Source organism: Lissotriton vulgaris, chromosome 5 (genome assembly GCF_964263255.1).
Source record: "Lissotriton vulgaris chromosome 5, aLisVul1.2, whole genome shotgun sequence".
Taxonomy (NCBI): Eukaryota; Metazoa; Chordata; class Amphibia; order Caudata; family Salamandridae; genus Lissotriton; species Lissotriton vulgaris.
The window spans coordinates 1,214,174,479-1,214,194,190 of NC_141693.1; the positions used below are offsets into that span (position 1 = coordinate 1,214,174,479).

Sequence of the window (19,712 nt, forward strand, 5' to 3'; positions counted from 1 at the left end):
TAAGTGTAATATCCCACAAGACAGGGTATATGGTATTTAAAAGTGGGCCATGAAGAAATGTTTTATTAACATGACAATAAAGTGATGAGGATCCAAAAGTGATTTTTGCTGTGGTAGCCTAGCTGCCCTATGCAGGAAACCATAGTACAGATTTAAATCCTAACACTGTATCTCATGAAGTAGACTAGCTAGACAAATAATTAAAGAACAATGCAATCCAATGGTGAAGTTGTTTTTTTAATAGATAGATGGGGAAGTAACTTTTAGAAAGTTACCTTTTCCCTTCCTAATGTTTCTGGAAGCTAATTTGCATTTGCTGTGAAGCGGAGGGAGACCATAAAGCATTTTTCAAAGTGCAGGATGAACTATTCTATTGGGATAAGATTGTTCTACTGGGAATAAGATTGTCCTACTATTAAATTTGAATAAAAGAAAAAATTCAGCAGTGCCACAAAGGACTCCTTGGTGTGTCTCCCACCAAAAGACACATCAAGGATCTATGTTGGTGGCCAGCAATCAAATGAGTATAGATGTTTGGTTTACACAATTCATAATTTGCTGCAAAAGTGATAAATTGATGAAGCTTTGTAGGGTTAAAGTAATAACTTGGGCTAGCCATCATTATACCTTTTGCAATGGTACTTGGAAAGACAACATAGGGAATTATTCATTAATCAAAATGCCAAGAGATAGAAATATTTGAGAAGGAATTATAAGAAGTGATTTTCAAACTTATGAATGATTTTTGCTAAAGAATTTGTTCAGGAAAGTGTTGCCTTGGATAATCATCCCCGATTTATCTGCATATGCACGGTTAGGTATTTAAATCAATTAAGTATAACCCACAGGATAATATTTTTTCCCTCTATAATTGATGGCCAGGATGAGAGGTACCAGAAGGTAATAATTACCACAATTCAGCTACTAGATAAAAGTCTAGTAAGATTATAAAAAGCATTCCAAAGTTTGCTTTGGTCATGTAGAGAAATGTTTCATTTGATAAACGGTCGTTCGCCATTTCAGTTTCTAATGTGCTGCATTTCTGGTTCCAAGCTAATTCAGTGGTGGAGGAACAATGGGGAAATGTTTCAGTCTATAAAACCGAAGATGAATCTCAAACGGCGTTAAAACAATTCACCAACTTGTCTAATATTGTATTCCTTCTTTGATGTACTCATTTCTTCTTTATGACGGTTGTGTGGCTAAAAGATATGGTATTTGAGGCATCTGATGTACAGGAAGATTTAGCAAGGATCAGAAAATGTGTCTAATGGGGATGCAGTTATTCAAACCACCTTCCGAGAAGATGAAATTCACAGCTAATTTCTGTAAACATTTTTCCCTGTGAAACACAACAGAGGGAGTGAAACATTGATGAGTTTTATGCTATTTGTAGGTTATAGTGGATGTGGTCTTTTGGCCTTTGAACATCCCTTTTTTCTTTTTAAAATGAAATCTCTGGGGAGGACGTCCAAACTTTACTAGTAAAGTCTTCTTTAAACTACATCCAGTTGCAGTTTGATTTGATGGGTCGATTGTACTTTTAAATGTACTGTTTATTTCTGTGATGTGCCAAGAGCATATACACGATTTCATAAGCATCATCCTCATTTTTTTCTTGAGAAGTTGAAATACATGTTGACATAGAGAGGAATGTTAAAGATGTAATTATGGCCGAGACCCAGCCTCCAAGTGGAAATAGGAGTGGGTTCTCTTGTTCTACTATTGTGAAAGTCCTGACATGTTTACAGTGAAGTTCCCTTCAAAATCAACAACCAAGGAAAGCTTTAAACATGCAGCCAAATTTAAACATGGGCCTGTAGTTACAGCAGGAATGCCTTCCTACACAGATTCAGATGCTGTTGACAGAGTGTGGTTCATGGTAACATGATTGTGGCTGTAAATCATCCAAAAGAAACTCTCCTGTCGAGGTAGAATCAATTTCCAAGAAAATAGCCCATCCAGTCTGATGGTCGGTTCCAATGTGACAACCAGTATCAATACACAAACAATAGGGGACAGTTTTGTTTCAATACAGTAGGCTATTATTTTACTCACGGCAATGCAGTGCAGCCAGGAACCAGTTCCAAGGAAAAACAAGAGCCAAATTTACGAACACTGAATGGACAACCACTTCCTCCAGTTTTAGAAGGTTGAATCTACTAATTTCTACACGATTAGTGTCAGATCACAACAGATACTTGGGTTCTATAAGCTGTGTTAGGATATTGTATAGAAGTTTAGAATTATTCATCAAAATTGTTCTTTCTAAACTGCATACAATTTCAAATATCAAATATATTTTCAGTTAATTTCTCAGAAAATCCAATAATTATTAACAGAGGGGGCAGTAGAACATACAGTCTTTGATCGTTCTCAATTTTTAAGCAATCTATTCCTGCTAAAGAAGGAAAACAAAAAATTAAGACTGATAATAAATATATACAATTTTAATCAGTTTGTTGTCTATGAACACTTCAAGATGGAAACATTCTTAATGTTAGAGTTTTCCTCCAACCTTTCGATTTGATTGACTGCTTATCTATCAGTTCCCATTTTTCCACTTCATCACATGTTTTTTCAATTCCAGTGGGTGTACGACTTCTGCCAGTTCACAGCTCTACGTTTCAGGCTCTCTTCAGCTCCACATTGTTTTGCAAAGCCTTTGAAGCCTCTAATGGCCCATCTAAGGAGATAAGGCATATCCTTATCAATTTACCTTTATGATATTTTGATAATGGCCCATGACATAATGTCTATCTTGATCTAATTGCAAAGTACCATCCCTTAGCTGGAAAGTTTGGGGTTTGTTATAAACCAACTGAAATTCCTTTTGTCTTGAATGCTGTCAACAGAATTCCTCGGTTTCCTGGTGAATTCAGGGTCCTATATTTTAGGTCTGCCAGAAGAAACATGTCTTGCTATCGGAACAGAATTATGTTATTTGTTAGCTTGTCCTCACAGATTTCCTAGCTTTTTTGCAAATATAGTATGGCTTTTGGTACTTTAATACAAACAGTTAACCCAGGGCCTTCCCATAATGAAGTCCTCCAGAGGAAAAAGACCTGTAATTTTAGGAAAGGTCTAAATTATTCAGATTTTGTTCATTTAAATGTGGAGACTAAAGAAGAAGTAAGGTGGTGGTTAGATCATCTCCATGCTTGAAATGGAGTATAACATTTCAAGGCTACTCCAGACATTCCATTAGAATGAGATGGAAGTTTCTCAGAATGGTTTGCTTGTTGTGGGCAGTTCTTGACAGTTGACATGCAACCTCTGAAGGAGACATCTATGCTCATGATTATTTAGAGCTTCTTCCAGGCTCCTTTGGAATTCAGACATTTTTTTTTAATTACGCTGATTGTTCAGTTCTTCTCAGAGTGGACAACCTTACAGTGGTTAGATACATCAATCATCTGGGAAATACTTGTTCCAAAATTCCAGTCAATACAGTGAGACAATGTGGAGATTTCTGCCCACAGAAACACATTTGAATAGCAGGATATCTTAAAGGCCACCTGAACTCTGTAGCCCATTGGTATTGTTGCCATCTCAGAGATTGACATCTTCACACTCAATATTTTAAGTTCTTGAGACATCATGGGGCCCATTCTCAATAGACGTGTTCATGTCCAGCCTGATTGTCTATCAACCTCTATCCTACAGCTGAACACCAGATCCTGTAGCACTAGCAACAGACACATTCCTGCATCCTTGGGTCAAGGCTTTCTCTAGTCCTTTCCCTTATTTCTCCTAATTTCCCATTGTGTATACAAAGTCAGATGGGAATCAGTTCAGTAAGTTTTAAAAATGACTTTCCCAAAATCTGGTTCCTGAACTAGTTCCATCCCAAAACTGGATTTCTGATCTCCTGTAGATGTCAATTTCATTCAGTTGCTACAAGACCCATTGAGTCATAGTCTCCATCTGGTGCTTTCAAGCAGTCCACAAGTATGGACCAAATTAGAAGACATTCTAAGAGCGGCTTATTGTTCTTCAGTCTCCACTTTCAGAATATTTTATTGAAAACCCGTTTTTCATGTTGCACTGCATGTTGTAAATCCCTTTAAACAGGCATTGTATTACTCTCCAGTCTCAATAAAACATATACATTTTGCAATAGCTAATGTAAAAAAGTCCTAACTTTATTAAAGATACAGAGGGAAATATTATCCCCCCACTAATGCATGATTTTTGAAGAATATTATTTTTATGTTTCATATTTATTTTTCTTCCATTCATGATATTAAATATTATTTTGGTTCTTCAGTGCTTTCAACAACAGTTTCTGTCTGAGGAAAAGGAATGGATTGTGGAATTTCTCAGGCTACCTTCTGCATTTTCCTCATTATTCTACTGTTTCTTCATAAGTTGAACTCAGTCTCAGCATGAAAACAAGGGAATGGTAGTTGTCATGGGGTACTTCTTATAACTTACTGACTGCATGCCTGGGGATGTACATTTGTAGATATACGGCATGGTATTCCCTGAAGTATAGGTTTCTCTCTATGTTTACTATAGTGTTTGTTCTGTTGTTACTAATTGGCTCCCATGCAAAAATAAACATCACACAAATAGTCTCTATTCGGCAACCCCTTCCCTTAGCCTCTGCTTATTTCTCAGGCCATTACCAGTTATCCTTCCACTCGCATAAATACACGCACCCACATGGACATCATTTAGGGGCCACCAAGGGTTGCCGCTGAGACCCCTTGGTGGCCCCTTTCTACCACTGGCACTGCCTTTGCAACCTCTGGCCTCATAACTGGCAAAATCAGGGACAAGAACTTAGGGCCGGCTACACATTCATTATAGTCTGCCTGTTTTCCAGTGCACTCATTGTGAATAATATTTTATTATTCAATATTAATGTAATAAAAATGGTGATCAATTAGGTACTTTGGTGGCAGCTATGGTAAGTAAAAAAATGTATATGTATGTTTTCATGGGTGCTTATGGGTAAGAATGTGCTTAAGTGAAAGAGCAAGTGCATGTGTGAGCAATTGTGTCTGTGTTTACAAGCATGTGTGTGCGAGTGAGCGTCAAATGACAGTTAGTGAGTGAGATTGTGGCCCAGATGTTCTATTCTTTAATGCAAAGCAGCACTGCACAAAAGTTTAGCAGGTGTCTTGCATCAAAGGGAGAGAAAAAAAAATATGCAATATCTAATAAGATATGCCACATTCATTTCTCTCTCTCTTTCGGCAGCATTGCCAATTGCACACACCTATGGGCCATCATGCAAGGTTGTGTGCATTCTCTGAAGCATATATTTTGTACTAAAAGCGGTGATTTCCAATACAAAAACTATGCTTTAAGGGTTTTCCCACTTTGTATGCGTGCTGTGCAATTCAGCACACATGCAAAGTTCAAAGAATTTGGAGAAATTATAAAACATTCTCCTTGTTATGCCTTCCTCAAACAGGCTCAAGACTTTTCTACAAATTCCTGTCTACCAATGATTGTACATTGGGATATGCATCAACCACTATGGGTTGTTAACTGGGAACACCCATATGCCACTCATGGAACACTGCTTGATGCAAAATAATTCAAAGCAGTTAAGAGCACAACTTTGCTTTCCTTTCGGATACAATACAGCGCAAATTCTCAATTGTTCAGATGCTAGGGTCATAATGTGACATGCTTTTCTTGAAAAAGTCAGGTTTAGGGGTAATATGATGCCACTTCATGTGATGTCATTTAGGCCAAAGGGTATGTGATGTCACTTCCATTACCTCTGGAATTTTGGTGAATTGAAACCTTTTTAAATGTGTTTCTTATATCGCCAATTCAAAGCAGATCATTCACCTTCTTCAAGTCGGTGCAATATTGTTTATGGGGTCTTATTGGCACATCCCCAAAGTCAACTTTCCCCTTAATTTAGTGACACACCTCCTTACTTGTAATTATGCATAATTGTGTGAGAAGCTTAATATACTATGTAACACTATTTTCTTAGTACAAAATGCGCACTTATGTCCAAAATGAGCCAAAGGATGTATTTTTCTCTAAGAAAATAGCACTAAATGCTATAGGACACTAATATCAGTAGCCAGCAACCACTCTATCTCTCTCTCTCTTAGTTCTTTGTTCATGTGGTCCAGCCATTGAATTTTGCCCCAACTTGCTCTTAATTACTAAAGCTGGAGAAATCGCATAGTTTTTTTTTGTGGTTTTTTTTTGAGGATACAATTTTTCTTAGGAACAGTTGAACAAACAACAAAGTAGGCAACAGTTAGTACAAGCAATAAACAAATTCTCATTGATTAGCTTGTATCTGCAAGAGAATCGTCCGACATTCACACTTAATAAGGGCATGTAAGGTCAATGCAACATGGGGGGACATTGAATAAAGAAATATTTGTAGATATAAATAGAGTCAGATAGCATATAGCAGTAGGCGGTGGGGTCGAATACAACTAAACATCAACCTAATTCTAGGTGCGTCAAGCAAGAGTACACTCAATAATTATTTCTTCACAGTTCAGACGGAGATCACTAGATATCCCCTTCCTGCCCAGTATCTCCCACTCGCGGCTCAGGGATAGTATTCCCAGAATCGGGGGCATGCGTGCTATCCCTTTTCCACCTCAGGAATGGTTCCCAGATATCTCTTGGACGGGAGGCAGTGGGCATGAGTTCCCAGTAAAGACCAAGTTGCGTGTGTCCATACGTCACATCCGCCATCCATGCAGTAAATGTAGGCAAGGTCTTGCGTCCCCATCGTATAGCCACCTGTCGCCTTGCATATAAAAGCAGTAGGGCATGCAATTTGCGGTTTTTAGGCTCTGTGTCCATCACACCACCTAGTAACCCAAGCATTGGAGAGAGATCATCTGTTCTTGTAAGGATTTGGTTTATTGCATTGAAAATTTCAGACCAGTAGCTAGTGAGAGAAGTACAGCTCCAGGCCACATGTAGGAAGGAGGCGTTATATGCACCGCATTTTCAGCATCTGGCATCGTCTTTTATACCCATGCGGTGTAAAGCAACTGACGTGCGATAAAACCTGTGTAAGAACTTGAAGTACATTAATCTGAGTTTATAGTTTGGGGAGAGTTCCAACAATTGCTTGCAGCAGAAAGACCACTGGTCCTCTGTCAGGGGTTCATCCAGTTCAGTATTACATGCTCGCATAGAGATTGGCACCATAATAGGGGCTTGTTCCTGCATAGAGTTATACAGTCGAGATACCAGTTTTTTGGGAGAGGCTCTAGCCAGCACATTTTGTAGGGCAAGTAATTGTGGTGGTTCCTCTGGGAACTGGTCCCAGAATGCTTTGCAGGATGATTTCAGTTTGTGGTAGGTGAATAGGTCCTTGGAAGACGTAGGTGGCCCATCATCTCCAGCCCCAGGTTCTTGAAATGTGCCATTTGGATACAGGTCAGCAAAGGTGCGCAAGTGTGTACCACCGAGAGAGATCTCACCGCCACATTCCGCCAAGCAAGGTAGCATGGGGTTACTCCTCAGAGGTATTGCTGGCGCATAGAGTAGAGGAAGTTTAGCTCTCTTATGGAGCTCCCGCCACACCCAACGGAGCATATTCGCTGTATCAATATCTAGCGAGGGTCGCGGAGCTGCCTGATATAGAGCAACACCCAACGGTAGTGGGGCCACAAGATCTAATTCCACTGCAACATGCGGTTGATTGGGTGTTGGATAGGTCCAGAAGTGTATAAAATTGGGCCTCTGCGCATACGCATAGAGTTGCATATCAGGCGCGCCCAGCCCACCCTGCCCCAGTGGTGCGTTAAGAGTGCCCAAGAGAGTCTAGCTTGACTCCCAGCCCAGACCAATGACAGCAAGTGAGATCTTAGACAGGTGAAGAAGTGTTTAGTTAGAGGAATCGGGATGTTGACAAAAAGATAAAGAAACTTTGGCAGTACCACCATTTTAGCAACTGCAATTCTCCCTGCCAGAGATAGAGGGAGTTTTGTCCAAATAGCCACCTTGCTCTTGAGCCAGCCTACCGCCCTTCTGAAGTTCAATGACCATATGTCCTGTATATTTCGACTTATCCAAATGCCAAGATATTTAACTGCATCAGCTTCCATGCGTAGAGGATAATCAGAGTTCACCTCGTGAGTATTGTCCGTTAAGGGGAAGATAACTGATTTGGCCCCGTTAATGGACACACCCGCTAGTCCTCCGAATTTCACAAATTCACGAAGTAGGGGATTTAAATTATCGGCTGGGTTTAGGACATACAGAGTGACATCATCCGGATATAAGGAAATCAGTAGGCTCTGAGTGCTAAATCCTATACCCCGTGCGGTATGGTGCTGTCTAATCCTCGCCGCAAGGGGTTCCATTGCTATGGCAAATAACAAAGGAGACAGGGGGCAGCCCTGTCTCGTGCCACGTGATATGTCAAAGGGCTCAGAAAGCAGACCATTCACTCTCACTCTCACTTTGGGTTTAGTGTATAAGAGTCATAGCAAATTTATGAACAAAGGGCTGAATCCCATTCGTTCCAGTATCCGAAAGAGGTAAGGCCACTCAAGTGAATTCAAGGCTTTTGTGGCGTCTAGAAATACCACAGCAGCTTGTACATCAGGGTGGAGGTAGTGCAATACGGTAAAAATGGTTCTTAGGTTATGTGAAGTCGCTCGTCCTGGTATAAAACCAGACTGGTCTGGGAGGGCAATCATTGGGAGTAACGGTTGCAGCCTGTCGGCTATTATCTTGGCATACATTATCACGTCAACATTAATGGGGGATAAGGGCCTATAGGAATCCAGTTCCCGGTGTGCCTCCTCTGTGAAATCTAAAAGCTTAGCCTTTATTTGTGTAGCAAGGTCGAAGGAGGGGCATTCACAAAAGCGCGTGTCCATTTCTTTTAGCTCTCTTTCTAACCCTGTAAAGGTGTGTCTGATTGTTTTAAGGACTCCTGCCTGTCGTGTTATACATTGTCCCCTTATTACAACCTTGAAGGCATCCTATAATACCGCTACTGTGGATTCAGAGCCTTCGTTGTTTTCGAAATAGTGTGCAATATCAGTTCGATTCTCTTCAATAAAGGCTGCATCTAGTAGTGCATGCGGCGGCAGTCGCCAGGTAAAGGCACGAGTGGGTATCCCCAGGATCTGAATCTCTAAAAGGCATGGGACGTGGTCTGATAGGGATCTGGCCTGATTACACACATTTACAGTCCATGTAGCAACATCCTGTGACACCAGCCAATAGTCCAGCCGTGACCAGGCCGTGACCAGGCTGCATGGTGGCTCGATATGCATGTTCCTTCCCTAACGTGTGGGTGTCTTGCCCTCCATATATCTAGTAATGCGCCCTCTTTGATAATATCTGCCAGCGCTTTGCTTGCGTGTGGGTGCAGTGTCCTGGGTCTGCCCTTGCCATCTGAAGAATCATTCAGCACAGTATTAAAGTCCCACCCCCATATAATCGTGGAACAATTCACCAGCATTATCTGAGCCCATAGTGATCTAAAGAAGTCTGGGTCATCCACATTCGGGCCATAAACCGCTACCAGTATCAGTGGTTTGCCTATTAGGGTTCCGTGTACCATCCGTGTCGATATGTACTGTATGTTCCTTCCAATCTAAGCCTTTGCGCATTAGTATAGCCGTTCCACGGGCATAATTGGAATATATGGCGGAATATATGGAGCCCCAGCTGGAATGTTTAAGTCTCTGGGATGGTGCAGAGTTGATATGTGTCTCCTGTAGGAAACATACATCTATGCCGTGTCACACTAGATAACTATGCATCAGTCTCGCCTTTCTGCTATCATTTAAACCACGGATGTTCCAAATCAATATCTTCGTCACCTATATTGATCTACAGGCAGCGCCATATATTCGTAAGTTAGTCGACCCACCGCAAGTACAAATGTCATATCATCACAAACATTAAGCCATGTATTGCAGTACTGATCCAGTGCCAAACAGTCTAACATGCCCGACCCCCACCCCACCCACACCAACCTCGCAATTAGGTTGTGATAAATTCCCACCCGAATTATGCATACTTAAAGAACAACTAACTGTAGCAAACAATGGGAGACACCCCTGTGAGGCGTGGTATCCCGAGCATACACCCCTGCTTACACAGGGTGGCTGTGCTATCTTAGGCCAGTTTGCTGGCATTACAGAAGCAGATGGGAGGAGAACATGCAATCACACCTGTGAGGCGGACCGCCAACAACAGCACACAGACCTACATGTGCCAAAGAGGCTCAACGCAGTGTACGTTCAGTGTAGAGCCCCATGGGACAATGTAGGGCATAAAGAAGTAGAGTTTGCCAGAGGGTTCAGAGCAATGTAGTCAATACAAAAATGGCACTAATAATATGGACCCAATAGGATCAATCATTGTCACTTAAGCGGTTCTCTGCATCTTCCATCTGCGCCGACTTTCTCTTAGACCTGGCACCACATATATGTTTCGCAATTTTCAGAGTGGATTGAGCGTCAGTGAAGTAGTCTGTGGTTCCGTCATGTACTACCCTCAGTTTCGCAGGATATAAAAGCGAGTAGGGGATCTCTGCTTGTAACAGAAGACGTTTAGTCGGTAGAAACTCCTTTCGTGCTGCTTGTACTAAAGGGGTGAAGTTGGGGTTAAATGATATAGCATTACCTTTATGAGTTATTTTCCCTTTCTCCCATGCAAGGCGCAGTATCAAATCTCTATCTTGAAAATTGAGTAATTTTACAAGGATTGGCCATGGCGGCGTTCCAACTGTCAGTTTCTTACCCAATGATTTATGTGCTCTCTCAACAGTAAACACCTGCGACAAGTTTGGGTCAAAGAGTTCGTGCAGCAGATCAGAAATGAACACCTCCATTTTCCCGATGGCCGTGGTCTCTGGAAATCCGGTTATGCGGACATTACATCTCCGAGAGCGCGCTTCCAAATCGTTCGCTTTGGCACGTAGCATCTCAATCTCCCGTTCCATGCTGGTGATGTGTTTTTTGGTGTCCTGTTGGAACTCGCAGCATTCCGTGTTTTGATTCTCTAAGCAGTCCAGCCGCGTTTCATGGGTGTCAACTTGGGTTTTCACAGATTTCAGTTGGGACGTCATGGTGTCCAGCTTGGTATCTATGCTTTTAAGGCTAGATCGTACTTCTAGTAGTAGCGCTTTGACATCAATGTCCTGGTCGGCCCCTTGTGAGCTCGTCTCCGCAGACTCTGGGTCTAGATCAGTCTGTCTGGCCTGGCGTCGCTGCTCAAATGTTAGTTTGGGTTGGCGAGGGTCCCCTTTACCCATCTTGTGTGCTCTCTTGGGGCGCTGCTCACGCACACACCAGCGGTTAGTGCAGGGAACCTGGTGCTATCTGGATGCTGCTTAAGTATAGGTATAGGCGGCAGTTGAGGGTATTCGCCCTATACTCAGTTTTGCAGGTGCGGACAGTGTGACCGGTCAGTAAGTTCAACATCGAGGTTGCGTAGCAGTGTGTTCCCAGGGAAGTGGTCGTGTGAGAGCGTGGTCACAGCAGGGACCCCCTCATGAAGAGCAAGCCTGGGGCATGAGAAAGTGCACAGTCGTTTATCACTTCGCCGTCTCACAGCACAATAGTCGATGTCGCAGTTTATTGGGCGCAGTCATATGAGAGTGTGCACAGGTTACCAGGGCCAATCTCTGGTGTCTGGGCAATGGTGAATGACTTTTCCCACACTGCTGCCACTCCGCCACACCCACAGCCTCGTGAAGCAGAGTTAACAGCTATCACTTTCACAGTGTATCAGCGCCATGACAGTCGGGCCCCCCAGGCGCTCCCCGGACCCACAGCAGCAATGCAGCCTACCTCCACAACTGCATTTAAAATTCCGCAGCATCGCCAGTTCAGGAAGGCATGAACCCAAACCAAGGTGTCTCGGTCGGTCTGGAGTGTAGACTGCGCAAGTCGGTGAGGCCCGGTCGATCGTGTAGAGCGCCAACGGCCACAGGAACGTCCTCAAGTTAAAATGGCGGCGCGCTCCGGTCTTCAAGTAGTCGGCCAATAAGGGCTCCTCCAGAGAAGCACCACAGTTCTAGTGACGTTGCTTCAGAGGTACGTGTCTCTGCGATATCTAGTGTGGTTCTCGGATCTCACCGTACCAAACAGGGATTTTACGTTTCTGTCGTTAGTGCCGACCAGGTGGGCCTCCACAGCATAGGGCTAGATTAGGCTCATGCATCCGATCAGGGCAGCACAGCGGGCGGACGGTAACTCAGTATCACCTCGGTTGAAACTCCAAGTCGGAAATTATCCATATTCAGCGCCCCTGGGCTCAAAGAATCAGCGTGCTGGCGCCATTGGTCGTCTGTCACCCTTCGGTGTAATTTGGAACAATATGCCTCACAAATAAGGCAGGATTTTAAAGGATTTATTACACAGCTGGCGGAGCTCGCTTACCAAGCGGCCATTTCGCTGCTAGGTCGGCCACGCCCCCCAGAAATCGCATAGTTGCAGTAATTTCACATCACAAGAATAAGGTATAAGTATTGAAATTACTCAAATTACTCTGGCATAATCAAAATTTCACCCAGGCCTAGTATCTGCACACAGATATAGATGTTGAGGCACCATTGAATGTCCCTTATTTTGACTTCCATTGATAAGCAATGTTTAAAGTGGCATATGAATCCGCCCAGGTGTGCTCTGGTATGACCTAGGACACTTCTCATTATGCTTCACACATGATTGCCTTGTTGGTTAGGAAGTGACTTTCCATTGTTCAGGCTCTTTAACACTACCATCTGGACCTTAGATATCTGACTCACTGAGGTACAGAACCCACTCCTGTATACATTTGTTAGACACGAGGTGGCTATTGTTCATTCACAGTTAGAGTTTGCAAGCAGAAAACAACTCACCTACCCCAAAACGTTATGTCATTCACTTGAAGATGAACATCACAACCAATTCCTTTTTTGTAGAGGTCCTGTATCCCACGCAAGGTCTCACATTTCTCATCAACCTCTGCTGTGGTCATGTTCTGTGTCTTAGGAGGTGAAGGATTCTTAAATCTCATGCAGGCAGCTACCAAGCGGGGTACTTGCAGAAACTCCGCTGCCAGAAGGATTTCATCAGCTGATGTCTTGTGCAGTTGGGCAGTTCCATGGTAAGCAAAGTCCAGAATGGCTTCCCAGCCTCTCACAGTGATTTTGCCCTCTAAGTCCACAGTGTATAGTGGCTTCTTCTCTTCCATAAGTGTGTAGAAGTATAAACTGCCAGCTGCCAGGATGAAGCCATGGATATTGTACAGTGTTCCACCTGCAGTCACAGACAGATCAACTAGGAGCCCATCTTCTCTCAGCCTGGACATATTGCTGAAGAAGGTATCAAGGTACTCCTTGCTTTGCAGTTTCTTGTCAGTGTCGCTGGAGTCCATCTTAGTCACCTACGGTTTATTGAGCAATTAGATTTGATCTGAAAGCAAATTAGAAAGATTTACAATTGTGGATAAAATACAAAAAGGGACACACAGGATATATGAACAAGATACAATTCTGTCTAAGATACTAAAATGCACAAACATGACAAGCAGGGACAGAAAGAAACATAGTTCAATTTTAAAGGAATTATATCTCAGAACATTCTGCACCACCTTAACAATTGTGAACAACAGTGTCTCTGATTGAAATCTATTGCAGTATAAACATCTCTTGTTGGTTTTGATATAAGTATAGGGCTTGATGTAAACAGGACAATTGCTCACTTTATAAGCCTCTGATTGTATGTGTTAGCACATTATAGCCTGAACATTTGGCTTTGCTAATGCTTGTTGTAATAACCACGCTGGGATCACTTGTTATTCAAATCACTCACGAAGTGCACACCACAATTGTCTGTGCTGTATACAAATAAAATAAAAATGGTTGCATTTAATCACATCTGAACAATTGTTATTGTCTCAGAGTAGCCACCAATTTAGCCTTTCAAATACATGTATGAATGCAACAACCCAAACATAAAACCCAAAATACCAGTGAGTTATTACGCACATAAACACGTAAACAAATATAAACACACTTCAACAAATGTATAGAGTAGCACTTATGTATGTGGAGCCACTTCAAAGACCATCCATATTCAGATTCACAATGCAGTCACACAATGCCAGAGACCCTCTTCACCCCACTTACATCTCTCCAGAGTTGCTTCCTCATCAACAGATTTGCTCCAAACATACAGCACACACATCTCCATTTTCCATGTGTTCCCAAATGGTTCGACCTCAAGGACTCCAGGAAGATCATTAAAGATATACCCAGCTTTATGTCCAGTAGACCTGAGCCTGAGACGTTTGCAGTAGGGATGGACCCTCCTTCAATGGATGGCTCACATGAGATTTACTAACTATCAGATGTTTGGCTTTTATATTATCTAAGTCAATTGATGTGTGCTCTGATATTTGAATCATTGCCCGACTACATTTCACATTTGCCGGTGTGAATCAAGACACTTGTGATCTGTCCCAATCTCCAAAATTGATCTCCTATAAACTACACCACAACTATCCCCAGGGATGTAAATCCAGATATTTCTGGTAAAGATCTGGAATTCCTAGCAGGAAGAATTGCTTAATTACAGAACCCACCATGATCTTTGAGAGATATTGGATTTTACCGACTACTGCTATAACATGTTTGAATTCCTATTCTGATAATGAAAAAAGAGAGCGCTGAGTGTTTGGGTCAGTTGATTTATCATCAAAAGCCCAAGACCCTTAAATAATGTGTTCAGCCCTAAATGTTTACTACCACTAGAGTGTCTCATTTCTTCTCTGATTTCACAAACTTGAAATCTAAGGCAGGCGGTGTTCCAATGATGTTTCATTGTAAATTAATATTTACTCTCTTCAACAGATATTAGATGGTAGAAGATCTCATGCAGGAGATATTAAATACTTGTGACTTAGGCTAGTGGGAAAGCCCACCCAGGTCTGAGGCTTAATAATCCTCCAAGAAGTACAATGAATAGTCTTGCATACTCTGAATCAGAGCACTCCAAGGTGAACCAAGAAACTTCACGCTAAGAGAAACCATACATAGGACCAAAGAGATTTCAATGCAATTGCACTCTTTGAGACTCTGCAGCAGAAAAATAATAACCCCACCAGCTGGAATGTTTAATTTCTAGTTAAAGCCATGAGTTTGTTTCTTGAAAGGGGCTTCCTAAGCTTTCAGGTCAGACATGTTCCTTGTTTTCTCTGGTATGTGCATATAAGACCCTTAAACAACTTTAACCATATTTGATAGCCCAAGAGCATATATAGAATAATATTTTCTGCATTAAATGCTTCCAGCCACTGAAGATATATTGCTGAAAGTGCCCAGGGGAGCAGCCTAAAGCAATTATAAGATTAGTTAAAACCTTCTCAACTCCGGAGGCCTCTACTAGAGTACCCCAACCTTCAGCAGAATAGTGTGACCAGCTGGCATCATCCTTCCAGAATAAATGTATAACCATTAAAGCAAGACTCTTCTCAGGCTTCACAAATGGGTCAGAGTCTACTGGAGGTAGGAAGTTTCAATGTGACCACACTTTCTAATTTACAACCTGTCCCTGAGGAGGGATCGCTGGCTTCTAATAGAAGCCTCAAATCTGGATCCAGATTTGACCCTTGTCCTCCAAGATGATTGCATTATGGGCAAAAACCATCAACCGTTTGGTAAACAAAGTGATTAATTCCTCGTGGTTGGCATGAATTGTGCCTGTGATATTGAAAAAAGCAAAAATAATGCCTCTGCTGAAAAAGCCCTCACCTGACCCCAATGAGCAGTTTAAGTTTAGACCAATATCTTTACTGCCAACTTTGTCCAAAGTTCTGGATGAGTTTTTAATTAGCAGCTCTCTCAGTATCTTGAAACTAAAAACTTGATGCATCCAAGCCAATCTGGTTTCAGGCCTAACTTTATTACATAGACCTCATTGATGGAAGTCACAGAGCACATTAGAGCCACCTTAGACAAAGGGGATTATATTAGATCTATTGGTGGCCTTCGATACAGATCCTCATTCAAGGATACTTGCCTGCCTCCAAACCATCAGGATTGAGGAACTGGCCTGCGATGGCTGTCTTCCTTTCTGGAAGAGAGAAGGCAAAATGTATGGATCCTTCAGTTTTCCTCAAGAGCACACGAGCTGTCATTGGAAGTGCTACAGGGTTCTCCCATCACACCACATTGCTTAATATGGATGTCACTCCCTTAGCCGTGTTAGCTGAGGCTTTAGGGGCTAAGGTAATCTCTTGTGCCGATGAAACAACAATCGGTTGTTGTTTACTTGGGAAAAGAGATAGGCGTTTGAGGGAGAGAACATCAAGAAATGCCTCTAATCTGTGTTTCATTGGATGAAATACTATTATTTTGTTCTATTGCACCTAACTTATGACATTCTCTTTGGCAGAAAGACACCCCGCAGTATATGTTGCACTCCTGGATTATCTGTTTAATGAGCTTCAGGTGGTCCTGAATACGGTAGCATGCATTCTTCTCAACCTTCCTCCTAGATCTCATGTGCTTTCCACAATTGAAGGCCCTACACTGGCTTCCAATAAAGAAAATATTTTTTTTCAAAATGTAAGTTCTGGTCCATAAAGCACTACACTCGATGGGTGCAGGCTATCTCAGGGATATGACTAAACTCTATGTAACCTCCAGACACCTGCAGTCAGTCAACAGTCTGCTGGCAAGGATTGCTAAGGTTCGCAGTATGAGAACTGGAGGACAGACTTTCTCCTATCTCAAGCCAGTAGCCTGGAACAAGCTCCCTCTTGAGATATTCTCTGTGACTGAGATATTTGTGTTTAGGAAAGTAAAAAACCTGGGCCCTTATTTATGAGGCCTTGCGTCAGTTTTGCGCCGCCGGTGCGTCACTTTTTGTGACGCACCAGCGGTGTAAAATATGCGCCTTGTTGCGCCATATTTAAAAAGTGACGCATCTAGGTAGATGCGTCACTTTTTAAACCCCTGCGCCACATTATATCTGCGTCAGGTATAATGTATGCAGAGGGGGCGTTCCCCCGCAAAAAGCCTCGTAATAGTGACGCAGTGAAATCTATGAGATTTAACTGCGTCACTTTTAGGATGCTGTTGCGTCAAAATCTTGCGACATGATGCGTCATACATTAAATATGACGCATCATTGGTGTCGCAAGGAGTGCGCAGTGAAAAGTGACGCGTCGCTGTTTTCACGCAGCGATGCGTCACTTTACATAAATGAGGCCCCTGGCTTTTCAACAAGAGTATTATTCCGTCTACGGGTGGCAGGTGGACTTATTGACACAGCGCCAACACAATCCCAGCAATAGCCATGCACTTTACAAATCACTATCATAGTCATAGCCATAGAAGTGCCTGAAGATGCTTGTGTGGTCCCCTTCAATCATATGAATTGCACTTGTACGATCAGACATGTTTTAATGCAATTGCCCAGAGCCCCCACCTTCCACCCCCTCATGCCACCCCTGTATCTGATTGGGACAGTCTCATCGCATCGTTTTTCTAATATTTGTGCAATGTGCGTTTTTAAAACCATTGGGGCATGTTATCAACCAGGGCGTTATAAATTATCGCCATTTTAGTGGCAGAAAACTGCCGCTAAAGCAGCGATAATGGGCTTGATAATATGGCCTTGTGAATTCCAATAGAAGTCCATGTTCTGGTGTCAACATGAGCTTCAATTGGAATTTTCCAGGGCATATTATCGAGCCCATTATCACTGCGTTAGCGGCAGTTTTCTGCTGCTAAAACTGAGATCATTTTAACGCCCTGCTTGATAATATGCCCCATTGCTCTTTAATAGCAAAGCAGTTAAAACAAAGCACTGTTTCTGAACCTCGCTGCACACTCTGTTGCAAAAGGTCAATAGGTTTAAAAAATGGACTGGGCATGCACACTCTGCTTCTGCTAAGAAACACGCCCCTGCTTTCCAGTCCACAGTCAGGCTCCTTAGTGAGCCAGAACTGCAGGACAGGGACGGAAGATCCACGTGCAGGGGCTCATGAAATCCTCACTCTTTCCTCTGGCTTCAGGAAAATCGTACACCTTTGACTATCCTGTCACAAAAACGACAAGACAAGCAGCTCGGGCAGTAGCAGCAGTAGGGTCACGTTGGTGGGTAGGAGCTCTGCGCCTCAGCCCCACATGCTGCGCCAGCATTGAGGGCCATGCTTGAAATTTCTTGATATTTCTCCTCAGCTCCTTTTATATCACCCATTGAACACTCACATTCAAAGAGTTCTGGTCGCTCCTCCTCCCTACACATTCTCAATGTCCTTAAGGATGAGAATTGTGGAGCCTCTGAAAGCGATTGAGCTGAAATCTGTCTATTGGTGATCATTTAAAGAACGATATGGAGGAAGAACAAGAGATGTCAGCTGGCCTTCCTTCTTAAATCTGCAATGCTCAACGCTGTAGCAATTGTGTGATCTTGCCGAGCACCACCATATCCCGGTTTTCCCTTATATGTCTCCTTCCTCCAAGCTTTCTCCACAGCAAATGATGAAATCACGTGAAAAGAACACAAAATAAGCCTTCTGCTGCAATATATGCCAATATTACTCTGCAGAAGCAAAGATTCGCTATAGATAAGAGGAAATACCTGTTTTCAATGAGGAAATATTAATTTCCAGGTCTAGTGTTAGCCAAGAACTTTTCATTTTACTGAATTAATATGTATAATGTACTTACTTAAATGGGCTTTCAGCCACCTCTCTTCATCCATTGGTCTGTTGTTGTGTAATTCAAGTGTTGCTTCTACCCACTAAGGTATATACCCTGGGGCAGTGGATCAACCTACTTAAGCCTCTGGTTAACATCACTTTGAGTGACGGAATATAGCTCTTTTGCAAGGTGCACATCCGCACACAATAAGTTCCCTTTAGTGCCAGTGTCACCTTTTGTGATAGTAGGATGCATTTGAAGTGAGCAGAGGGCACATTCCAGCTTTATCAGTTCCTGTCTCCTTCCAATGCTGTTGTAAGTTCCTTTTGAAATGGACTGCAATTTCACAGCACACCATATTGTGTTCCTGGAATCAGTCTCACTAACAGTTCTTTTATAAACTTTGCCCAGGAAGACATCAAAACATTGTCATGTAGAATTTACAGGACATTTGTAATAGTTTTAGTTAAACATAGGTGGGGTGTAATTTGGATTTTATTACCCAATATTTCACACTGCGACCTCTCTTTCCATCTTCTTTCTTTCTTTTCTTTTTTTTTTCATCTTTACCTTCCTTCTTTTTTCCTTCTTTATTATTAGCCTTCTTATTTGCTTTGTTCTTTCTTTCTTTCTTTTTTATGCCTTTCTTGCCCATTTTCCTTCTATCTTTCTTTTGCCTTATTTCTTTCATTCATGTTTTCCTTCTTTTCACCTTTTCTTCTTTTGTTCCATTTTTCCTTCTTCTTTGATTCTCATTTTCTCTTTCCTTCTCTTTCTATCTTCTTTGCCTTCTTTATCTTTCTTTCTTTCTTTCTTTTTCTTTCTTTCTTTCTTTCTTTCTTTCTTTCTTTTTTAATTCTTGTTTTTACTATCAGAAAAGGAATTTAAACATGTTACAGAAGTAGTCAGTGAAATCCCATATCTGGGTGGCTGCTGTATTTCAGCAATTCTTCCTGCTAGGAATTACAGATCTTCACCAGAAATATCTAGATTTACATCCCTGGGGCTTTTTATGGTGTGGTTTAGCCCCTTGCATGCTGCCGAGATTCTGCGCCTGTGCGGCAAAATCGCGAGTGGGCCGGTTTATGACGGCCCG

At 42.2% G+C, this 19,712-nt stretch overlaps 1 protein-coding gene across 1 annotated transcript in view; it reads right to left on the bottom strand.

The window, feature by feature from the left end:
• LOC147712313 (kelch-like protein 33) overlaps window positions 1-13,368 on the bottom strand; it is a 90,910-nt gene extending 77,542 nt beyond the window's left edge. Inside the window, exon 1 of the mRNA XM_086920310.1 lies at window positions 12,825-13,368. Within this exon, the coding sequence (XP_086776436.1) occupies window positions 12,825-13,338 (514 nt within the window). The 5' untranslated portion in view covers window positions 13,339-13,368. The remainder of the gene's footprint in view (window positions 1-12,824) is intronic.
• Between the last annotated feature and the right edge of the window lie 6,344 nt (window positions 13,369-19,712).